At 43.4% G+C, this 21,883-nt stretch overlaps 1 protein-coding gene across 1 annotated transcript in view; it reads left to right on the top strand.

Annotated features, from left to right (window-relative positions):
* Positions 1 to 2,571: 2,571 nt before the first annotated feature.
* The window catches only part of DHX35 (DEAH-box helicase 35), a 446,551-nt gene continuing 427,239 nt past the window's right edge, over positions 2,572 to 21,883 (top strand). Inside the window, exon 1 of the mRNA XM_085619115.1 lies at positions 2,572 to 2,652. Within this exon, the coding sequence (XP_085475241.1) occupies positions 2,613 to 2,652 (40 nt within the window). The 5' untranslated portion in view covers positions 2,572 to 2,612. The remainder of the gene's footprint in view (positions 2,653 to 21,883) is intronic.

Here is a 21,883-nt window from a genome sequence, read left to right as displayed (position 1 = left end):
ACTGGATTCAAGCTAGCCTGGCTGATGAAGGGTGTTACCCCGAAACCGGTCCCAGGATGCTTGCTTCCGGTCCAGTGAGGACCTGGCTGGCAGTTCGGGCTGGAATGTTCCCGTGAGGCACAGGGTCAAAACTGAGTTGCATATGGCTGGGTCTGAGCTGTGGTGGCGAAGTGAGCTAAAGAACGATGATGGAGTCAACTAAGATCTGTGACTGGGGGTGAGTGACTGAAAAGTTCAGCGCTCCATCCATGATCTCCTTCTGTTTGCCATATCCTGAATACAGCATGTCTTGAAGAGACAACGCATGCACTGCCTAGGCGAGACCTAAAAAATAGGACTGCTTGTGAAGTCAGCCTGTCCCAATTCCATGCGTGCGCGATATCATGCTAAACAGTGATATTACATACTTTATCTGCGTATCACTGCACGTTACCACTGGAACATTAAGGACCCCTGCTGAGGTGTGGGCATCACTGCGTCTCGATTCCTTATATTCAAAATTGAGGTGTGCACATTACTGTGTGTTGTCTGTGAAGCACCCTAAACCACGGCAAGGTGTGCGCGTCACCGCACGTTGCTATTGGTTGTCGCACTGACGAGGGAAGCAACAGATGTAATATCTGTGAATGATGCTCGAAATTGACCACTCAAGATGGCGGCACATAAGGTCACGCTGTGTGACCTCAATCAGGATGAGCGTGCCCCACAATGCACTGCAGAGTACAGCAACCAGAATGAAGGCACCAGAGTTCGGTGGTTAAAAGGTTTCATGGGTCGCGGAGTCAAAAGGTCAGCATGCTAAAGAACTTTACGGTAAGCACGAGCACACGCGACATTTAAACTCCAACTGCTGCATGCACAACGGTGGGATATCACGTAAAGACAGTGCACTGTAATACGACCTGCAAATGGACTCTTGAAGTGTAGAACAGCACTGACGGATGTAGGAGTAGCTTTCAAACAATACTCAAGCATAAAGTCTCAAAGGAGTTATTTGCCCAGTTCTTCTGAATGATCCTCTGCGCAACCTCTTAAAAGGAGGCGCAAATCCGATCCAAATCACGCTTAGGTTAACCAGTGTTTCGCTTGTCACCACTTGTAAAGTCAAGCCGGACACAATTGAAGTAGGACAAGATCCTTTATTTAGCAAGAAACACTGGTATGCAGCGAGAAGGGGAAACCCTTCTACCTTCGTCCATCTCCTAACTTCCACTGTCAGAGATCTAGAATAGAATCTCTGATGTGGACCAGGATCTGGATACCGTGCAGAAAACATGGCACACACAGCAGGCGGGCACCACCCATTGGACTCAAAGGGCTTCAGCCCCCTCCGTCGTGTGTGGCAGCCCAGGGTGAGACAGATTCCCGGGCACACACACAGCCGCACCCGAGCACTTCACAGGTCTTTAAAAGACCATTTGCATGGTAATGAGGCCTCGCTGTTTCACCCCTTCTAAGAGCCCCTGCAACTCCACTCTGCCTATATTGCTTAAAGGTTCAGCCCCCCCGAAATTTTTTCGTAGCCCCCCCCGAAATGTGGCTCTAGTTGCGCCTCTGACACACAGTATAAACAAGAAGTAAACACAGGTGGTAGTGAGGGAATCCGTAGCAGAGGTGGTCATTGGGGGCGCCAACAAACACTGTTGCACTGGGAGCCACCAATGCTAAAGCCGGCCCTGGTTGTCATTGTGATTCTGCAGCCCATCAAGTTTTCCAGGTCCATGCATGATGTGCTGTTCCAGTCCAGGTTTTTCCTTTGAATTCTGGGTCTTGTTTATTCCATTATAGAACAGGACTACAACTCTCAGAATTCAAAGCAAAAAACGGAACAGGAGTAGCAAATCACAAGAGGCAAGGGAAACTTAACAGCTATGATTCTGTGCGAATGTATGTGAAGGGGGAGCACAGTTGTCAAATTACTGTCTATGCAAAAGTTTTTAAAAATGCAGCCCTTACAGGTGGAGGGTGCGTTGTGTGTAATGAAGTGAAGGAGATGCAAGGAAGTGTATCCAGGAGAGAGTAAAAAGAGTATTCTGAAAAGGAAAGAGATGAGGTTGAGATATGCAGAGATTCAGAGGAAAAAAGGCATGCATGTCTAACATAGACGGAACATACAGCAGTGATTGAGAGTCTGAAAACCACTATCCATTCCACATGCCTCACTCAGTATTTTCAATTCACATTCTCACACTTTCATTATTGAAGCATTCCCAATACTATTTACAACATTGATGTTACTTATTTATCTTAAACAGCTAACATTGACAAAGCCAATAGTCCTGGCTGGTTTTAGGTGGAAGTCAGCTGTGCATAGCTGGATGCAATAACAGATAGCTCTCCGAGGATCCACATAACCATTAGGAAGGCACACTATGGGAATCACAGCCATGGCTTTACGTGTTTAAAACCATACAGAAACGCTAACACGAAATCCTGTGCCCATTTACCATTTATAGGCAGCTCAGCTACTACGTAACGGCAACACGCACGTGCTGCAAGTGGGTTTCTCACTATGGCGCGTGCGCCGTAGTTATTGGAAAACACATCTGGCGCCTGCGCTTTACAATCAGAAGCCCAGACACCTACGTTCTCTGGTAACCTTTTAACCCAAGATGGCGGCGCCCGTGGGAGCGATGAGGTTTTGGAAACCAGGTACAGTTCGAAACGTTAAAAGGGGCGGTGCCTAGAAATGGAACGTTTGACGCGGGGAGCGGGTGTATATAGGGGAGGAGAGACAGATGGATATCGGACGCTGCTGTTTTTATTTTTTTTATCAGAAGCGTTGTTGGATTTTTTAGCGCTTTCACTTCTATCAGTTTACTCCGCTGCTTGCTGTTGTTCTTTTTCCTTTTTTTACTCGTTTCTTCTTTTATCTATCGGCCTAGCGCCCCTTTCTCTCTTTGCTTCGCAGCTTCTCTTTTTTTGCTTCTGACGCACGTTCAAATTCTACTTCTCTTTGCAAATGTTTTTCCTTTACACGCCATCTGCGTATCTCAACTCTCCCATTGTCACTTTGTCTGCATATCCTTTCCTCTCGTTTGCCTCCTTCCCCATGTCACCTATTTCCAGTCTCCACTTATCTCTTGTGTTCTCCATTTATATCCCCTCTCCCTTCCTCCTCTTCCCTATCGTCTTCCTCCCCGCTCCTTCCTCTACCTTTCTAAACTCTTTCTTCCATTGCTGCCTAGATTCCAGTTTGCTTATGTGTGACATTTCAATGGTTGAAATGTGCTTATATATTACATTTCTTTGCCTTATGTGTGCCACTGTGATTACAGTTTATCGCAAGCCCAGCTATGCCTGTGTTGCCAATTTCAGAATGACCTGGGCAACTTCAAAACAGTGGAGTGATGGGGAATGTAGCTGGGTACATTGTTGTTTCCGGCGCAAACGACATAACATGCTGGGTCCTGCATGCTTCCCAGGCTGACTTATGAAAATATAAGAAAACAGACAAAGACCAGTCTGACTACAGTGCCATTTTACCAGGGTACAGCTGTCTCTATCAAGCAATGGTGTCACCAGTTGCTGACTTCTGCCATACGTAGCCGCAGTAAAGAAAACCATTACAAGGCTGAGTCAAAAACAGCTATTGTACAGTACGACCAGGATGTTGCTGCCACCTTAGTACAGAGACTCGTTTCCACTTATTTATGGCGGTGCTCCAGACGCCCTGACAGGGTACAGGTTACTGGCAGCACTGTAATAATTGCACGTTGCTCTCTCTCTCTGTACTCCGGCTGCTTGGTGTGGTGCTGCTCATCACCACAACACAACACCCTCAGCTTGGAATCTGTCTGAGAAAGGGAGATTCACTTGTGAAGTGCATTATGCTTCAAGCCAGTGCTTTGTTTTAGGCCAATATCCACCAATGTATAAACACAAACTACCCCCTGAAGGTGGAAGATTCATACTTCGTTATTTCAAGAATACGGTTTAGGCAAAATCCAATCCCATTCCCAAGTTAATTGAAAGCAAACACAGTATTAAAACATATACATACATTATTCACTTTAAAAAAAAATTGTGTTGAGCGTGCTCTTTTTTCAAAGGCATAGTACCACGCTTATTGAACAAAAGTACATATGTTTATTAGGGCCAAGAAAATATTACTCTCCCACTGCCTAACTAGAGCATCAAGATTCCAAAAGTTGAGGGTAGTGTTCTGTGATAGACCAGGTGACCACCCAACTGTTCTTTTTTTATGTCCCTTACAGAGTCCTTTCTTTACATAGGATTTTCTTCAAGTCCATTTGTTCGTAATTGTGGTGGTCAATTCATCGACGTTTCAGTCTCCAGGCATCTCATAAGTACATGAGACCATCCGCAGGACAAGGTGTTGATTATAAAATGCATTAAAGACCCCTAGTATGCAGTATATTGGAGAGTAAATCCTCATGCAGCCAAAGGTAGGACCTAGAATGTCCATAACCTGATTAACCTCCTGCCTTGCACTGCCCTTTGAGTCATAAGGTTTCCCCTGTTACTGTGACAGTTTGTGGGAAGAGAAAGGGAACGAAGACCAAAGAAGGGGAACTGAATAGGCAACTATGCCTTTAATGCCATGTGTCTCCTACCAATCTATCGTGAGCTACCAGGAGCTTGCAGAAACCGTCAGAGTAGCTCTCAGCCTTGCGTTCCTTTTTAACTAAGAACTGCCATAAATAAGTGTTGCGTTTTTCTTTTAAATTTAAGGAAAGGCTATGTTTATTTTATATCATTATCAGGCTGCAGATAGCAGAGCCTGATAATGAGCAGTGCGCCGCTTAGATTTATGACCCATGAGGGTCACAGAGGTTCAGAACTGAAGCACTGAGGTATTTAACTCTTCAATAAAAGTCGTTCTAAACTCAGTATTGGCGCATGAGAACAAAATAATATTTCTGTATACTGTTAAATGAAAGAAAATTAAAATGAAGAGGGAACTTAATGATTAAGTTAACTCTTCAATTTTATTTGATTCCCTTTTCATAGTGTCACATTTACAAACAATAGGCCTCTTGCTCCCAGTGGCTGGTAGACCCAGCGCCATATTTAAAACAAAAAAATACAGTCATTTTCTTTTAAATGGGAGGCATTTTAAAGTGAAGAAAAATGTTGCTATGGAACATTGTCTTAATGTTTTTCCGTACTTTAAATTAAACCAATTTAGTCCTAAAGTTGTATGAAGTATGTTTTTCACTTTAAATTCCTCACATGTAAACAAATGGCTGTATCTTCCTGTTATAAAAATGGCATCCTGTCTACAGGCCACTGGGATTAAGTAATGTGCCTGCTGTTTGTAAAGACACCTTGATGTGGGCGAAAATTAAAATGATGAGTTTTAGGTAATGCATATAAACATACAGTTAACTCTTCAGTTTAAATTTCTCCCCTTTCAAAGTGTCACATTTACACAGAGCAGGCATCTTGTTCCCAGTTGCCGGTAGACACGCTGCATATTTATAACCAGCAAATACTGTCTTTTTAGGTCTCTCCTGGCGATAGCAGCGCCATACGAGTACCTTTTGCAATATATTCTCCCAAAGGCATACATGCACGCGTCGACATGGGCAAAGATGGCAGCTGCCATTTGTCCAAAGCAAACAGCATGCGCGTGTCCGTACGGACTGTGGACAGTCCGACGCCATCTTGTTGTCATAGCAATGAAAATGCCGCTTCGCGTATGCAGCTTGCCGTGGACAGTCCGCCGCTATCTTGCGAAGCTTTCATTGTTTTTTATAACGACTCCCCAAACACTGTACTAAAGAGGCCCTTACAATAAGTGCCTCTTTGTCCCAATATTTCCATCCCGTGTTTCGCTGTAACCAGTGTCATCTACTTCCTGTCCGAGTGTCATTCTATTCCCGTGTCACTGCCACCGATTCCCTGCCCCAGATTCACTTTCCTCGTGCCCATGTCAATATTTAGATACCGACCCAAGTGTCTGTGTTGTCCTTTCTCAGTTTCTATCCTAGAGTATCCATCCCTCCCCATTATCCATGTACCGTGGTGTCCATATGAGGCATATTTCCTAAGTTACGACAATTTTATACAGTGAATGCTACAAACTGGTCTGCCCTGATGTGCTTGAATAATAGATGGTATTGTACCTTACTCGTTTCACAGGCCTCTGAAGAATGAAAGGCTGAGCAGTTTCCGTTGGTATTTGAACTTGCAGTTTAATAGATACTGTTGGCGCGCGGTCTCTGGTACTCATTTATCCTCGTAAAATTAAATGAATGGTAGGTAGCTCTTGCCCATTTGACTTAATGACCTGTTGAGCACCGTGGAGGCCCGCAGTCAGCTGAGAAAACGAGCGCGGCGTGTTTCTGTTAAACTGCCACAGTGGGTATAAATATTGTATTTGTTTGTACATGGATTTTTTTTTACTTGGGATGCAATTTGACTTAGTGACTGTACATTAAAGCCTACATAGCCCGTAAATTTATCTTGGCTCCCAGGCTCTGACAATGAATGCCTCACAAGTTAATAATGCTCTTTATACAGCGCATTCTGCCGTTCCTGAGACCTTAAAGCACTTTACAAATATTTTACAAATAAATATGATGCCACAAATCTCTCCTTTCCCTCCACTGCTGGATAGAAAAATGGATCATAAGAAGGAAATCAAGCATTGGCATATCCAATAGGTCTCGCCTTTGGGACATTATACGTGTTTAGCCATGCAACAGTTGATGTTGCACCAAGGACATTGTACTGGATAACTAAACACTTATAAGGTCCCAAAGGCGAGTCCTATTGGCTATGCCAATGCTTGTATTTCTGTTGTAGGGACAATTCAGAAAGGTGTGGAAGAGTACATATAAGAGTACAACAAAAGTACTGCCCTATGTACTCCAAAGTGCCTTTCAGTCAGTTTTAGGAACACACATAAAATTATTTTAAGTTGAAATCATAGCATGCTTTCGATCTTTTTTCATAAGACACATGAACCAGTTTTTAGGTTTTGGCTCGAAGGCTGCGCTTGCGCAGTCTCGATCCGAGATTTAATGACTTGGAGAAGAGGGGCTTGAACCTGCCCCTCTTCTCCCCTGTTCTCCATTGGCTGGCCTCTTGAATGCTGGCCAGCCATTGGAGAAGAGGTCCGTCATTCCGATTAGGCCCCGTCCTTTTCGGATCGGGGGGCGTGTTTTTTTCAACAAATCTAATTATCACCTCCAGCCAATGGCAAGAGGAGATAAAAGCAAAATACGCCCCCGAATCCGAAAACGCCACTGCGTTTCTCCGAGGCATTTCTGCTCTGCCTCGGAGAAAGGCAGTGGTGTGCTTGCCTTTTGCTCTGCCTTGTTTCCTTTCTACTCTAGTCTTCACCGGTTCTTCTCCCCCCTCAGATCCCTCCTGTCCAGCTTCTCTCCCCTCAGCTCCGCGGCACTGGCACCTCAGTGTACCCCTCTCTCCTTTCCGTTCCTAGGGCTCGGATGCCGCCTGTTCTCCCCCACTACTTTTGGTGTCTTTGGCTTGTGCCCCTCAGGTCTCCCTTCCTTTCAGTCCCTCGGCTTGGCTCCCCTCGGTTAACTTCTCTCCCCTCGGTTCTCCCAGGGCCGGCCTCTCCCACCAGCTCTCCGCGTGCCCGGCCTTTCGCTCCTCTGAGGATCTTCGTGCGCCCGGTGTTTTGCTTTCTGTCCTTTTCCTAAGCCGCCTCCTCCGACCTCCCCGCGTCTTTCTCGGTCGCGCTTTGCCTCGCACTGGCTCCTTCCCTTAAGCTCCTCTCACTCCGGCTCTCTCCCTTAAGCTCCTCTCACTCCGGCTCTCCTCCGCACCCTCGGCCTGTTCTCTCAGCCCTTACTGGTCCCCTTCCTCTCCTCAGCTCCCTTCTGCCTATCCCGCCGCCACCATCTTGTCTGCAGCCATGGGCTAGGATAGTGCGCTAAGCACCGAGAGAGGACGGACCGTTGGCAGGCTCAGTCCCTAGCTACCCCCGCACTTTGAGTTGTTACAGAAGATTTACAGGTCGCGAGGGATATTATGCTTTGTCGCGATCATGGATTTATCCAGAGTGGAACACCACATGGGGTGTCAATGGGGCCAAATGCTCCTTCTGACATAACACATCAGTCTAAAACAAAGCTGCACTGATCAAACCGTGGTAAGCGGAGTCTCAACTCATGCCCAGCCACTGATCTCCCCGCTATCAGTGTGGGATCTCATTCGTTATTCCCTGCCTCTGCACCATGATGCCACCTCTTCACAAAATAATGCGTTACCTGCAACTCTCATATCCTAGGAAATGCTGCCATGCACCCACCGGGGCTCGCGCTAACGAGCTCAACTTGAAGGAACAAGGCCTTCAAAAGCAAGCGAGCAAATGACAGGAGTGCCAAGCGGCATAAATAAATGATATTGCACGAAATAGGCCTTGAAAACGGAGGCCCTTTTAGCGGGAAGCAGTGCGGGTGAGGTGCCAGGCTGCAGACATCAGCATCGGGCCCCCACCCTGGATCTCAGCGCCGCTAGTAAGGCTCAGATGTCGCGCGCAGCGTCACTGCCAACCTCCTCCACGGGCCGCCTTTGAGTTAGGCCGGCCGAGGCCAGGCCGCAGGCAGCCGGGAACAAAGGCTGCCGGGGAGAGATAACAAGCATTTACAATGCAACGGTCTCGGCATTGTTAAAGTTAGAGCTATTGGCATTGCCCATGACATTATTTTAGTTTATGTTTTTGTTTTTAAAACATGTAGAGAAACGGCATTGTTATTTACAATGTCAATAGCTTAATCAGTGTGTGTGTAGGTGGCTCTGTGTGTGGGTGCAAATGCAATAGGTCTCGCATTTGAGAGTGATTAAGCTATTGACATTGTAAATAACAATGCCGTTTCTTTAAATGTTTTAAAAACAAAAACATAAACAAAAATAATGTCATGAGCAATGCCAATAGCTCTAACTTTGCCAATGCCGAGACCATTGCATTGTAAATGCTTGTTAATAATCTTATCAAAAAGATTGTCAGAACAAATCTCTTGCAGCAACTCATCATCATTAGACTTTATTTTGGTTGTAAAAAAACATAAAACTACACATAGCAGCATAAGTTTAAAAACATTGTGAAATAAAAACATTTCACCAAGCAGCATTAAATGAGAAATTAATTTCCAACTAACAAGAAGCTTAGTGGGGCCTCCCGCCAAAACCCTATTATCTAGCAGCTCTTCATATACAAAAGCATAAAAGTCACTTAAAATCACTTAAAAGGAGCCATATGTCCAATTAAAATTAAAGGGTATGATGTGTTAGGCTATTGATAACTCTTTTTCTGAGATGCCATATAGAACGTAGGTAGCTGGCAACCCAGTAAACAGCACAGCTCCTAATATCTGCCCTATATATTCTCAGTGCATGGTGCCCATCGTCAAGCCCGAGGAGGCAGCACAGAGGGAAAATCCAGCGGGCACACTGTTTAGTGTATGCGCCATAGACGAAAAGTAGGTGCTCGTCGTTCTCAACTGACCGAGATCCCATAGGGCAAAGATTGGAGGAGTTAACATTGCTCCTATAAGAAGCGGTAAAAGAAGCAGTTGGTAAAATCCCCATTCTAAATTTAATAGAAAGAGTCCTAGTCAATGACCTATTCACATAGTCCATAAAATCTTCGAAATAGGAACCACATTTAAAAAGACAGGTACTGGTCGGTTAGACTGCCCAAGGGAACAGCAGAAATTTTAGACCCTAGGACAACATTCCAGGAGTGATCTTTAATGAGACTGCGGGGTCATTGTTGTTGGTTGGAGCCAGAATTCAGACAATCCTAGCTTAACCAGCCATAGCTTAACATGGGCTATCCACAGAATCCTAGCGGCCAAGTGGTGAGCTAAGATTTCCATAAGGTACTCTGGATATGACACAAGTTGCTCAGATGACCATAACCTAACCCAAAATAAACAAGCATTGGCATAGCCAATAGGTCTCGCCTTTGGGACCTTATAAGTATTTAGTTATGCAGCAGAATATCCTTGGTGCAACAACATTAACTGTTGCATGGCTAAACACTTATAAGTTCCTAAAGGCGAGACCTATTGGCTATGCCAATGCTTGTTTTTAAATGTGAGAAATTAAAAGTGCAGACATTTCTTCCGTCAAGTGCAGACATTTCTTTCTTATTATGAGCATTTTCGCAGAACATTTTTCTGCACTTTAAATTTCCCCCATTTGAAAAAGAAAATGGTTGTGTTTTTGTGTTGTACGTGTAACGGTGCCACATATGGTGAAAGATATGTCCTGTGCCACAAGTACATATGGCACAGGCTCTTAGTCGCCCATACACATATATTTCATTCATTCACACACGTGTATACATCCCCACAGTCCATGCATTCACTGACGCACATGGCAGACCTATCATAGTTCCCCTTGTCACAGTATTTTGTAAAAACCAAAGAATCGGGCTCCATGGACGTTAGGTTTAAAGTAAATGAAGCTGGGCGAGGGGGTGTCTGGTAACAATGTGCGAGTTACTTTGCCTTCAGTAACACTCACAACTGTTTTCATTGATTAGAAGTAGCTCTCATTACAGAAAAGGTTGGAGACCCCTGCTTTATACCGAGTCATTGGAATGAACCCCATTGAATGTTGCACATACCCATCACCACCAATCTACTGCAGCCCTGGCCTTTTAGCCTTCTCTGCATTATGTCTTTACACCTGTGGAGGGGTCTAGAATGGCTCCTGAAAAGAAAATTGAGACTGATTGTAGTGATTAATTTGCCTGGAGCCTACATCTGAAAGGGCTACAAAATTGTTGGTTCTGCTGAAAACATATGTTTTTCAGGTGGTTATTGGAGAGGTGAAGTGGCTCAAGAACATGTCACATGTTACAAAAACTCACAATAAAATAAGGACTTTTCAGAGGTATGTGGACAGTGAGGGCAGGTCCCAATACAATACCATTCTTTTTGTTGGTATTCTTGCAGAAGTCTGTACTGCCCATCTTAGAACTCGTCATGGACTAAATGCTGATAAAACTGAAGAAACACAGGGGTCTCTTCACTTTTCTTCACCTGGATTTTGCACATACCACCTCTTCTCACCTGGAGTCTAGTCCATGGCAATCATCCAAAGTTTGCTGGTTTACAGTGGCAGAGATGCCATACGCCAAGAGACCAGTCATCCCGATCACATCTCCAATGAAAACTCCAAAATAAAAATGTTTCATAATTTTGCCCGATCCTCACAGAAAAGAAGAAATCCCTTTGACAAGGGTAACACATTGTAATTTCCTGGAACAATAGGGACTACCTTGAGGATAGAAAATGATACAACTTGTAAACTCAATAGCCTGAGAAACTAGGTTAAGGAGGAGGTGCTTCACAGTCTCTGCAGAGACATAGACCAGGTACAGTGCTCCTCTAGGAAACCCACCTGTTAGGAAAGGAGTGTCAAGTTGTGGGACTGAATACATTTGAACTGTTTGACCATGCTGGTTTACCATGTGGCTCCCCAAGAAAAAAGAGTTTGCCTCTCACAGTGTTGTGCAAATGGGAGGATACTCATGGCTTTTATGTGCACATCAGTGGCCAGTTAGCATTGTTAGCATAAAATTACATGTATTTGTAAAGCTCATGTTCACTCCGTTGGGCATTGTGCTGCTGGCTACCTTTTTCATATTTTTAACCAACTCAGTGGTACTCATGTTGTCAGTCTCAGAAGCACTAAGGGCTGTATTGACATTTTGAGATTCTAACCTGAGACTAAGACCGGTTTTTGGAAATGTTGGTGGGTTTTGTATAGATATATGTGTTTGTACGACCCTTCTGAATTGTTAGATGTTGCTCTGGTAATTAGTAAGACTCTGAGATGCTGAATAACTCGATGGCCATGGACTGCTTTTGTAGTCCTGAACGTAACCCTACTAATTTTCTTATTTTTTTACCGGGGTCGAAACATCAACTTGATACTTTCATTTGCATTGTATTAAAGCATTAATGCTGCACTTTATACAAAAGCGCCTTCCTAAGCCAGTCAGGGGGGTGGTTGGAGGGGGGGGGGTTGAAGGTTCTTCGGGAGAGTGTTGTCCTTTGCTGTTTGTCTGTGTGGGAATAGTATTGATATCATCCGTTCTTTGGTTGCAGCCTTTAGCAGTGTGATGGGTGAAGTGAAGTGTGGGATAGACACATGGTTTTCTAGTTATAAAACACTGTTAGATATGGGTAGTTCTGAAGATCTATGTTTAGTAGTGGCTTCTGTTCTGGCAGCGCTGATTGTAGCAGAAAGGTGCCTACTTTTGGTCTTATGATGATGGGTACAGCCTCAGTGGTTGGGGGTGGGTTAGAATAGACATCTCGCTGGATACTTGTGTTATGGTCATCTTGTGTGTTATTGGTAGTAAGAAAGGATGAGAGAATTATTGGTTTGGCAGCTGTAGGGAGGAACTATGAACATGTCTTAGAATGGGGGATGTTCACTTCGATTGATATGTCTAAGGCGGGGGTCTCCAGCCTTTGCTAAAGTGAGAACTACTTCTGATCATTGCAAACCACCATGAGCTACTGCCTAATACAGGGATTTGATAAATGTACACAGAGGACAAATAACATGAACACTGCCCCTAAAGTACCCAGTTTCTACTACAAGGAGCATTCATTATTAATGGCAAAGGAGTTGTATCACAAATGGTTTACATTTGGGGTCCCTAGGGATCAGTTTTGTTCCTTTGCTGTTGAGACATACAAAGAGAGATAGAGAAAGTGAAAGTAAAAGGAGAGAAGAAAAGAGAGAAAGGGAAGAATGAGAGCATGAGGAAAAAGGCAAGAGAGCAAGAAAGGAAAATAAGAAAGAAACAGAGAAAACCAGACAAAGAAATCAAACAAAATAAAGAGGAAACAAATGAGGAAAAATTAAAAATAGGGAAAGGAGTTAAAGAGAGGCAATGAGGCAGAAACAATTAAGAAGAAAACAAAAGAGGAAGAATAAAGAGAAAGTGGAATGAATGAAGAGGGAGGAACAAAGAAAGAATGACCAAGGAAGAAGTAGAAAGAGAGATAAGACGAGCATGACAGAGAAAGAGAAAAGAAAGAAGGCAAGAGAAAAAACCACAATGAGAAAAGGATGCTAAGGAAGGAAAGGAAAAAAGTAGAGAAACAAAGAGAAAGAAAGTAGAACAATAAAGAAAATAAGAATGAAAGGGAAGGAGAGGCACAGTGGAAATGACAATAGTGGAGGAAGAAAGAAGAAAAAGTATAAGAAAGAAAAAGAGAGAGACAGAAGGAATAACAGAGGAGGAACAATGAAGACTGAGAAGGAAGATAAGACTGAAAGAAGAAAAGAAAGAACAAAGCAAAGGAAGAAAAAAGATAAAAGAAAGGAAGTAGAGAAGGAGAGAAATCAAGTAAAAAGGACAGTAAAATAAAGAGAACGAAAGAGGAAAAGAAAGTAAGAAAAACAAGAAGAGCAAAAGGAGAAAGGTAAAGTAGAATAAAGACACAAAGAAAAAAAGAAGATAAAGTAACTGAAAATAGAAAGGAGGGAAAGAAAGAAGTAGGTAAAGAGAGAAAAAGTGAAAAAGATAGGTAAAGAAAGACAGAAAGAAATTAAGGAAGAGAGGTAAAAGAAATTCAGAATGAAAAGGACAAAAGCAAAGAAGAAAGAAGGAAGGAGTAGCAAGAAAGAAAAATAAAGAATTTTTCAGAAAAGTGTATGCTGCATTTTCCTGCAATGTCAGGTTTTGGGAGTTCTCACAGAAACAGACACAGGGGCATATTAATCGACCTTTCACACAGCTCAACGCACCAAGCCACCTTGATGCGCTGTACTGCATGAAAGGGGAAGGGCAAGAATGCGCCAAATTTACCATTATACAGTATGTTCCTGTCCTTTTCTAGAGCTGGCGCACTTTCGGCTGCCTAGCACCAATGCAGGCCCCATTGCGCCATGTTGCAAAGGTGCCTGCGTTGTAGGCAGAATTGTTTTTGTGCCGGAAGGTATACCTTCCTGCTTAAAAACAATCCTGAGAGGCATTTTCCTCTTTCTATGTGTACATACTAAGTGCGAAAAACGAGTAGAAACAAATATATTTCTCCTCGTTACGCTTCACCTGGGGAGGCGTAGCATTTTGTTGGATTCTCAGGTCTACCACTAATGGTAAATCCGGAATGCACTAAAATCAATGGGTGGATGCGTGGGAACACCCACGCTCCACCCATTGAACTCCTCCCTGCCGCAGAGTAATTCAAGGCAGCAATTTGTGCTGCCATGCATTACTCTAGATTTATCAAGCTATGCAGGGCAACGTAAGGTGGATTTGCGTGACTTGGTAAATCTCACTTAGGTACTGTGTCGCCCTAGCGCTCTGTGACGCAAATCCTTGATAAATATGCCCCACAGTGTTTTAAATAGCTGTCTTATCAGGTGGGAAGCAGTATATTATCAAGCCAGCTATAGGGCAATTATTTGTGAGCTACTTAGTGGCAGCCTGCGAGCTACTAGTAACTTGCGATCAACGTGTTGGAGACCCCTAATTTAAGTCATTTAGGTATACGTTTTCTATGCCTGGGCACAGTCCGCACTGCTGCAGTAGACAAATTGACTCATTGCTGGTGACTTTCTGGGTCCAGTGGAGATGGCTATGTTGTTCTGTTTACTTTGGTGACTGGCTGTAAATCTGTTGGGGCATCTGAATGCTCTGTCGGCATACACTGATGGGGGTATGTCAGCAGTGTGCGGAATTATCTTGTAAACAACCACGTTTTTATATCTCACTGAATTTCGGGAGTTCTTGTTTACTACATTGGCTGGCAGGGAATTCCCGAGTCTAGCCATCTTGATTGTGAAGGCAGATTCGCCAGCCGTTTGTCTGTAGTGGGTTATGACAATGTGCGTTGCCTGTCTTGAACGTAGTTTCCTGGTTTGGAGGTATAGTTTGAACCTCCTTTGTATGTAGTAATAGTCTAACAATCAGTAACCTCTCCCATGTTATCTTTATGTTTTCTATCACACTATTTTACATTTCTACACTTGGCTGTGGCCCATTGTGTCATTATGTTTTTTGTCTGCTGTAAATAAATAATTACTTTTCTAGGCCTCTTTTGCCATATTGTTTTGCTACAAAAAACCTTTCAGCAAAAATGCACACACTTGACACCTTTCAGGCAAGTACCATATACTGGACGGAGTACAGCAGATTTCTTTTGAATCATATTATCAGAAAATTTGTGCAAGAATATATCTATAGAGATTTTGGCAACAATACTGACTATCACTTTACAGAAATGAATTAGTCCTTCCTACATAAAGACCAGTTGGGATTAATACTTAGGTGCCCAACAAAAATTAACCTCCGATGAGTACACAACTGGAAGGAGGAAATCCAGGCCAGGTGTGACCATAGGCGATAATTTATTTTGATGCAGAAAAGGCATTTGATGTGGTGCATTAGTCTTTTCTGGTCCTGTATTGCAGAGTTTTGGGCAGGGTTTTCATAGTTGGATTGCTCTCCTCTACCGGTATTTGAGAGCGGTGCTCAGTGTGCATAGGGTGACCTCACGTTTACCTTAAAGAGAGGCACGCAGTAAGGGTGTCTGTTGTTGCTGCTGCTATTTGCCCTTCGTGTGGAATCACCAGCGTATTGTGTCTAAACATTAGAGGTGATTAAGAGATTTTCCATAAACACCAGCCCACACGAGGTAAAAATCTCCCTCTATGCAGACGACATCCTGTGATATGTGGCTCCACTCGGGGGAGACAATACCACTTATTTACTGAATGTTTGGAGACTATAGTAAATACTCGGGGTAAAAAATAAATTGGGAAACATCCATTATATACAAAACTAAAAAGTAGGTCTTTGGGGGCGGGGGGGTGTTTACCCCTAGGTATAAGGTTTTCCGATCTGTGATTTAAGTACCTCCGAATATAAATGACTTTGCGTGCAGAGCTGTTCCTGAAGGATCACCTAGAATCGATATTAAGGGACTTATGGGTTGATGTTGATAGATGGCAGACTCTCCCATTCATGCTACTTAAATGGGCAATGATTTTTAAAATAATTATGCTGCCACACTTATTATATGTTATGCAAAACACATCCTTTCCAATACCGACGGGGACTTTCCTGGACCTGGACAGCGAACTGCGTTCCCTAATATGAGAAGGGGGCACTCCAAGAATTGCATTGAAAATGCGCAATGAAGGGATAGCCCTTCCAGACATCAGAGCGTATTATTGGGTGACTCCGGTCTCTCCAATAAACTTTTGGGTATATGCACCAAGGGATGAACAATCCAATAGGCTGGGGAGATAATATATTCGGGGAGGGGAATTGGTTAAACCTGCTCCCATCTATAAAAGCAACACTGAAGGTTTGAGATGGGGTTACATGATGTTTGTGGTGGGAAAGTAAAATAACCAAAGAAAGACTACTGTTGGTTGAGGTGAAGGTTTTCAAGTGTGCCTTTATACAGTGTGTGTTTACTGAAATTGTCTGCTGATTAGATGCCGGACAGAGATATTTGATTACCCATCTTCACCCTTGAATAGTTTTCAGGCTGCTCAGCCTTGGAGGCAAGTCTCTGGGAGTTAAAGAACCTAAGAACTGGAAGAATGTTTACCTCTTCCTGTGGGCAGATGACAACTAACCGTGTTTAAAAAAACAAAAAAAAAACGAATAACAGAATCCATTTGTGCATCTGGCTAAGAAAAAAGAGGGCGTTTTGTGAAAAAAATGAATGAATGAATGAAAAAAATATTATTAACCTAATTTATCCTCTAGTTCTGTAATCTTCTGAGACCAACAACTATTGGATGTATGAAACATCTGAGTCCTGTGTGCAAATGAGGGCGTAACCATAGGATAATATACTGAATTTTCTGCTGGACTGATTTAAGTTTAGCCATTCGTTATAGGGCGAACATATATCAACATAGACTCGTCAAAACTATGCTTCGAACAGTGAGAGACCTAGAATCTCCTACTATGTTAGAGGGGGTCCTGGCTACCATAAAAATACAGAAAACAGTAAGGCTGCTGCATCTGGTGGCCTACCCCCCGAACTGCAAAAATGACTTATATGTTATATTGCTCCAACAATGACTAAACTCTTTAATTATGTAATGGACTGAACAACACTGGAACCCTGCTCTTAATCAACCATAACTCTTGTATTAAACCCTGAGAATAATGCAGTAAACTGTGTGGGTTATAGGATGATATTATTACTAAAGTGTGACTGTAAGTGTTATGCTGATACAATAAATAAAGTTCTGTACTCCCTAGGACATGATGAAAATGGGTTTATACAAAATAGACAATTCATTATCTTTACATATAGATTAATTGACATAATTGATCTGACAGTAACCAACTCAAAGCCATTTGTTAAATACAACCTAGACAGCGCTAAAGTGTTTAAACAAATTAATTGGGAATTGCTTTTGGCATATTAAAAAATCTTTCAGCTTTCATGCTAAAATAATACAAGCAATATCGTTCTCACATAATTCTCCACCGGCTAGCATTTGCAAAATGGCAATTTGACTGATGTGATGAGATTTAGGATCGCAAGTGGTACAAAGCAAGAATACATCTGGTCTTCAGGCTGATCCAGTTGTTGCATACAACCCTTCACCCAAAGGAGGCAAGATAACTTTGTTACCCCATTCAGTGTTTGAACTACTAAAGTAAGTTAACTAGGCTGATGTTGATGACCTTATAATTTATACATCTGACCCCCTGAACACCGTTCAACAGGGAAATGTGTTGGTTGAGAAATATGGACAGATATCTGGATATGCCAAAAAAACAGCCTAGAGGATTATAGACTTTATCTCGAGTTCAACAGTAAATGAAGTGAGATATTTGGGTATAAAGAGATCTCTGTAGCATTCGCTCTGTTAATCTCAGTATAGCAACCAAGGAGGTTATAGTAAGCAATAAGGAGGCATATGGAAAGTATGAATCCGTCTCCCACAAATTTATGATCCTTCATTTATATAACTTCCTATTCAAGTGTCCCTCTCCAAATCAATTGGACATAAATTGGCAAAACTGATTTTTTTATATAAGGGATAAAGTACCCCATGCTGTCCATTATAAGGATTCTGCAAGTTCCAAAACCATATAGAGGAACAAGGCTGGATCCGGAGTTCCTTTATAAGATTATGGGTAGTCTGAGGTGACTTGCAATATCCTTATCATGTACCCCAGGGAATACTTTATCCCATTTTATACATCGTCACACCATCATCTTTCCACAAACCACATAAAACCTTGGTGTGTTGGTCTTTCATATGAAATAGCGAGCATGTTTGCAAAGATGAAGAATAAAAATAAAACCTCTAATACAAAATTAACCCTTTGGCTGCTAGGCCTTTTCACCCCAGTGCTAGGCCTGTTTTTTGGGTATTTGGGATAGTTCGCTCCTAGGCCTACATAACATTTTTCCACCCAGGCTATCCACGCCAATTTTTTAATTTAAAAATAGTCTTTATTTATCATTTTGTATGCGTACAAATAATATAGCACCCATGTGTATCCAATTACAGTATAAAACAAGCAAAGATACAACCATATGAAAAGGTTTCATAGCATTATAGATTGTTCACTAAAGTGGAAGCGAGCAGTTGGGTACCACACCATTAGTCTTAGAAATCAAAACATGGAGTGTTAGAAGTATACAATAACAGTACAAAATCACTGTCTTAATTCTCTCGCATGCAAGCTTCCACCCGAAACCTCCACAGCAGCATTTACATCCCAGATGTAGGCCATCACACCATATTGATCCTGACTCTCGCTTATTGTCATTATCTCCATTGTCCTTAGACATACAAGTCAATTATGCCTGGTATGTTCCCCATATGTCACGCGGCCGGTTGCATGTCGGTATGAGGGAATTATAAGCATCCGATTGCATGTTGCAGTTTGTCATATCAGTATGCCATTCCGGCACCGTCGGTAAAGGGCCTTTCATCCTTCGCATAGCAATTCTTCATCTTGCCAGGAAGGGATCCAGCGCTACTAGCAGCTGAAATGACTTCGGCACATCACAGTCATAACCTAACAGCACCACCAAAGTTGTTTCAGGCAATGTAATACCTGCAATACCTCGGAGAACTCTAAATACTGCAGTCCAAAAACTGCGGACCCCAGGACAATGCCAAGCTGGATGTGCAAAGCCAGCCTCCCCAATCCCACTTTGCTGACAGCAGGCGTCATCCCGCAATCCATATCTAAACAATCGTGCCCGTGTGCAGTATACCCGGTTAGGATATTTAAAATGCATGAATCTAAGCTGCCCGTTCACAGAGGGAGCCTGGATTACTGAACAGCAATATATACACTGTCTCTCAGTTCTATGCCCAAGTCATCCTACCCTTCCTGACTTGGTTTAGCGAGAACTGGGTCACTACCCCCCTGCCCAAAAGCATACAGTGTCGATATCGCCCGTCTGTGGGGACTGGGTCTGCAGTAGGTACGTGAGAGGGGCCATCTCGGTGGGTTCTGATGCCTCTTCATCTAACTGTGTGTAGTCATTTTCGTGCACAGTAATATTGGTATTTGATAAGTCAGGTTGCGCCAGGTGCTGTCGACTTTATCTGTTCTCATGTACTAGGAGCCCCATCTGTGAAAAAGCCCCACATGCAGTTTATCTCCAGTGCTTGCAACGCCACTATCACTGCCCTATCCCTTCTCAATGGAAACCACCTGCACCATTCTAAGGGTAGTCGTGGGGAGTAAGGCAGTTTAATCTATAGCGCATCTGTGGATTTCTTTAGAAGATATCTTGTGACGCCTATGGGGTCGATAGTATGAAATCTGCGCTGCGGTCTATTGAGTAGGTACTGACATAAAGTCAATAGACTTGCTCCATCTCGTTCCAGATATATGTGTGGCAGTTCTGATGGACCGTGCAGCCAGAAGTATGCAAACCTAGTCTGCGCTGCTCCATAATATGCCTAAAGATCCGGTTCATTAAGCCCTCTTGCCGAATAAGGTAATGTGAGTGTGGCTCACTGAACGCAGGGCTGCTTACCGGCACATGCCAATCGCACCAATAAGGTTCGTATTGAACAAAACAATACCTTTGGCAACAAAAGTGGTATATTGGCGAAAAAGAGTAAGAAGCATGGCAGTACAATCATTTTCATAAGTGCTTTTCGACCTAGAAACGAGACTGGCAGTCTAATCCATCTATTAACCACCTCAGAAAGTCATTGCACGACTCGTCCATAATTTTCTCATATTAATACTTCCGGGTCCAATTTATACGCAAACCCGAGTGCCCGCCAAATCTCACTACCTCCCGCAGAATAGGTGACCAGTTATGCTCCGGTTTGTGGATGGACAACAGTGTATCATCTGCGTAATCAGAAATTATAAGATTATAGTGTGGAAATCAATGCCTCAATGGGCCTGATATTCTCTTGAGGTGCAAGCTAATGTTTCCGCCACCAAAGCATATAGTAGCGGAGAGACATCCCTGACGTGTGCCTCTTTATATAGTAATCGGAGCTGACAGTAAGCCATTTACTCTCACCCGCACCACTGGTTCCTTGTAGGACCTGAACCAGTTTCAAGAAAGTATCCCGACCCCCACACGCCTCAGCACCACCAGTATAAAGTTCCATTCTATGGAATCTAACGCTTTCTCATCGTGCCGGTACGCATGCTTGCATCAATCCGAGACATAGTTCCAAACAGGGTATGAAGGTTGCATTTAAGTAATTGACCCGGGACAAACCCAGACTGTTCCGGACCAACAAGTCCAGGGAGTAAGGGAGTCAGTCTATTGGCCAACATTTTTGCAAAAAGCTTTGTGTCAGTACTAAGTAGTGACAATGGTCTATAGGAGGAGCAGTGATCCGCTGGCTGTCCCGGCTTTAGTAGCATGATCAGCAGTGCCTCACGCATAGTTGGAGGCACAATGCCCCCCCCCCCCCCCCATCTATCTCTTTGAAGAGATTCACTAAGTGTGGAATAAGTTTGTCCTGTTAGGCCTTGTAGAAAGTCACTATGAAGCCATCAGTCCCGGGCGCCTTGCCATTGGGCATAACTCTTAGTGCTGCTGCAATTTTGGTCTGGCGGAGAGGGTCATTAACTGTTCTCTACGAGTATCGGAGAGCCACTTCATCGCCATATGGGACAAATAGTCAGTCACGTGCTGTCCATCATGACCATGTTGCGAGGTGTATATCTCAGTGTGATTTCCATGAAGTCTCTCTGCAACCCATGTAGCACCACACCCTGGCTCCCTTCTTTCATCACGCACCATCAACACTTCATTGTCTTCACAGCAAGGCCGGACCAGGGTTGCCAGGGTAGCACTAGGTCTCTCGTCTTCCCCATATGTCCTGGCAGTAGCGTACTTTCCTAAGTGTGTCACCTCATTCTGGGCCAAGTCATTGTATTCTTCCAATTTTGCTCTGACTTGCGCTAAGGCCTGGGGCTCACCCTTCTCCTGAGATGTACTCTCTAATGCAGCCTACTGATTCTCCAATTACCGCAGCCGGTCTCTAATGGATTGAAGCATGCCCGCGTGCTTTGAAATAGTAATCTCCCCGTATGTAGGCTTTGAAGGCCTCCCAGATTGTGGCCATTTGTGTAACTGAACCTAAGTTAATGCAAAAATATTCACCTATCTCTTGCACTAGTTCTTCCTGAAATACTGCATCAAGTAGTGAATACTGTGTAAAGTGCCAGGTGAAAGTCCTCGGTTGTATATCCTGAATTTTAAGGATCAGACGTACTGGCAAATGATCTGAATACGTTTGAGGTAAATGTTCACATTGGTATATATGAGATAATAAACTGTGGGAAACTAACCAGTTGTCAATACGTGTATGAATGTCATATACAGAGGAGTAATGGATATACTCCCTACCCTGCAAAGAGCGAAAGCACCATGCGTCCACCAGGCCACAGGCCTCGGTGATTGCAGCTATAGTGCACTCTGTATCC

The sequence above is a fragment of the Triturus cristatus genome, chromosome 7 (genome assembly GCF_964204655.1).
Source record: "Triturus cristatus chromosome 7, aTriCri1.1, whole genome shotgun sequence".
NCBI lineage: Eukaryota > Metazoa > Chordata > Amphibia > Caudata > Salamandridae > Triturus > Triturus cristatus.
This window is presented reverse-complemented; position numbering and strand designations above follow the sequence as displayed.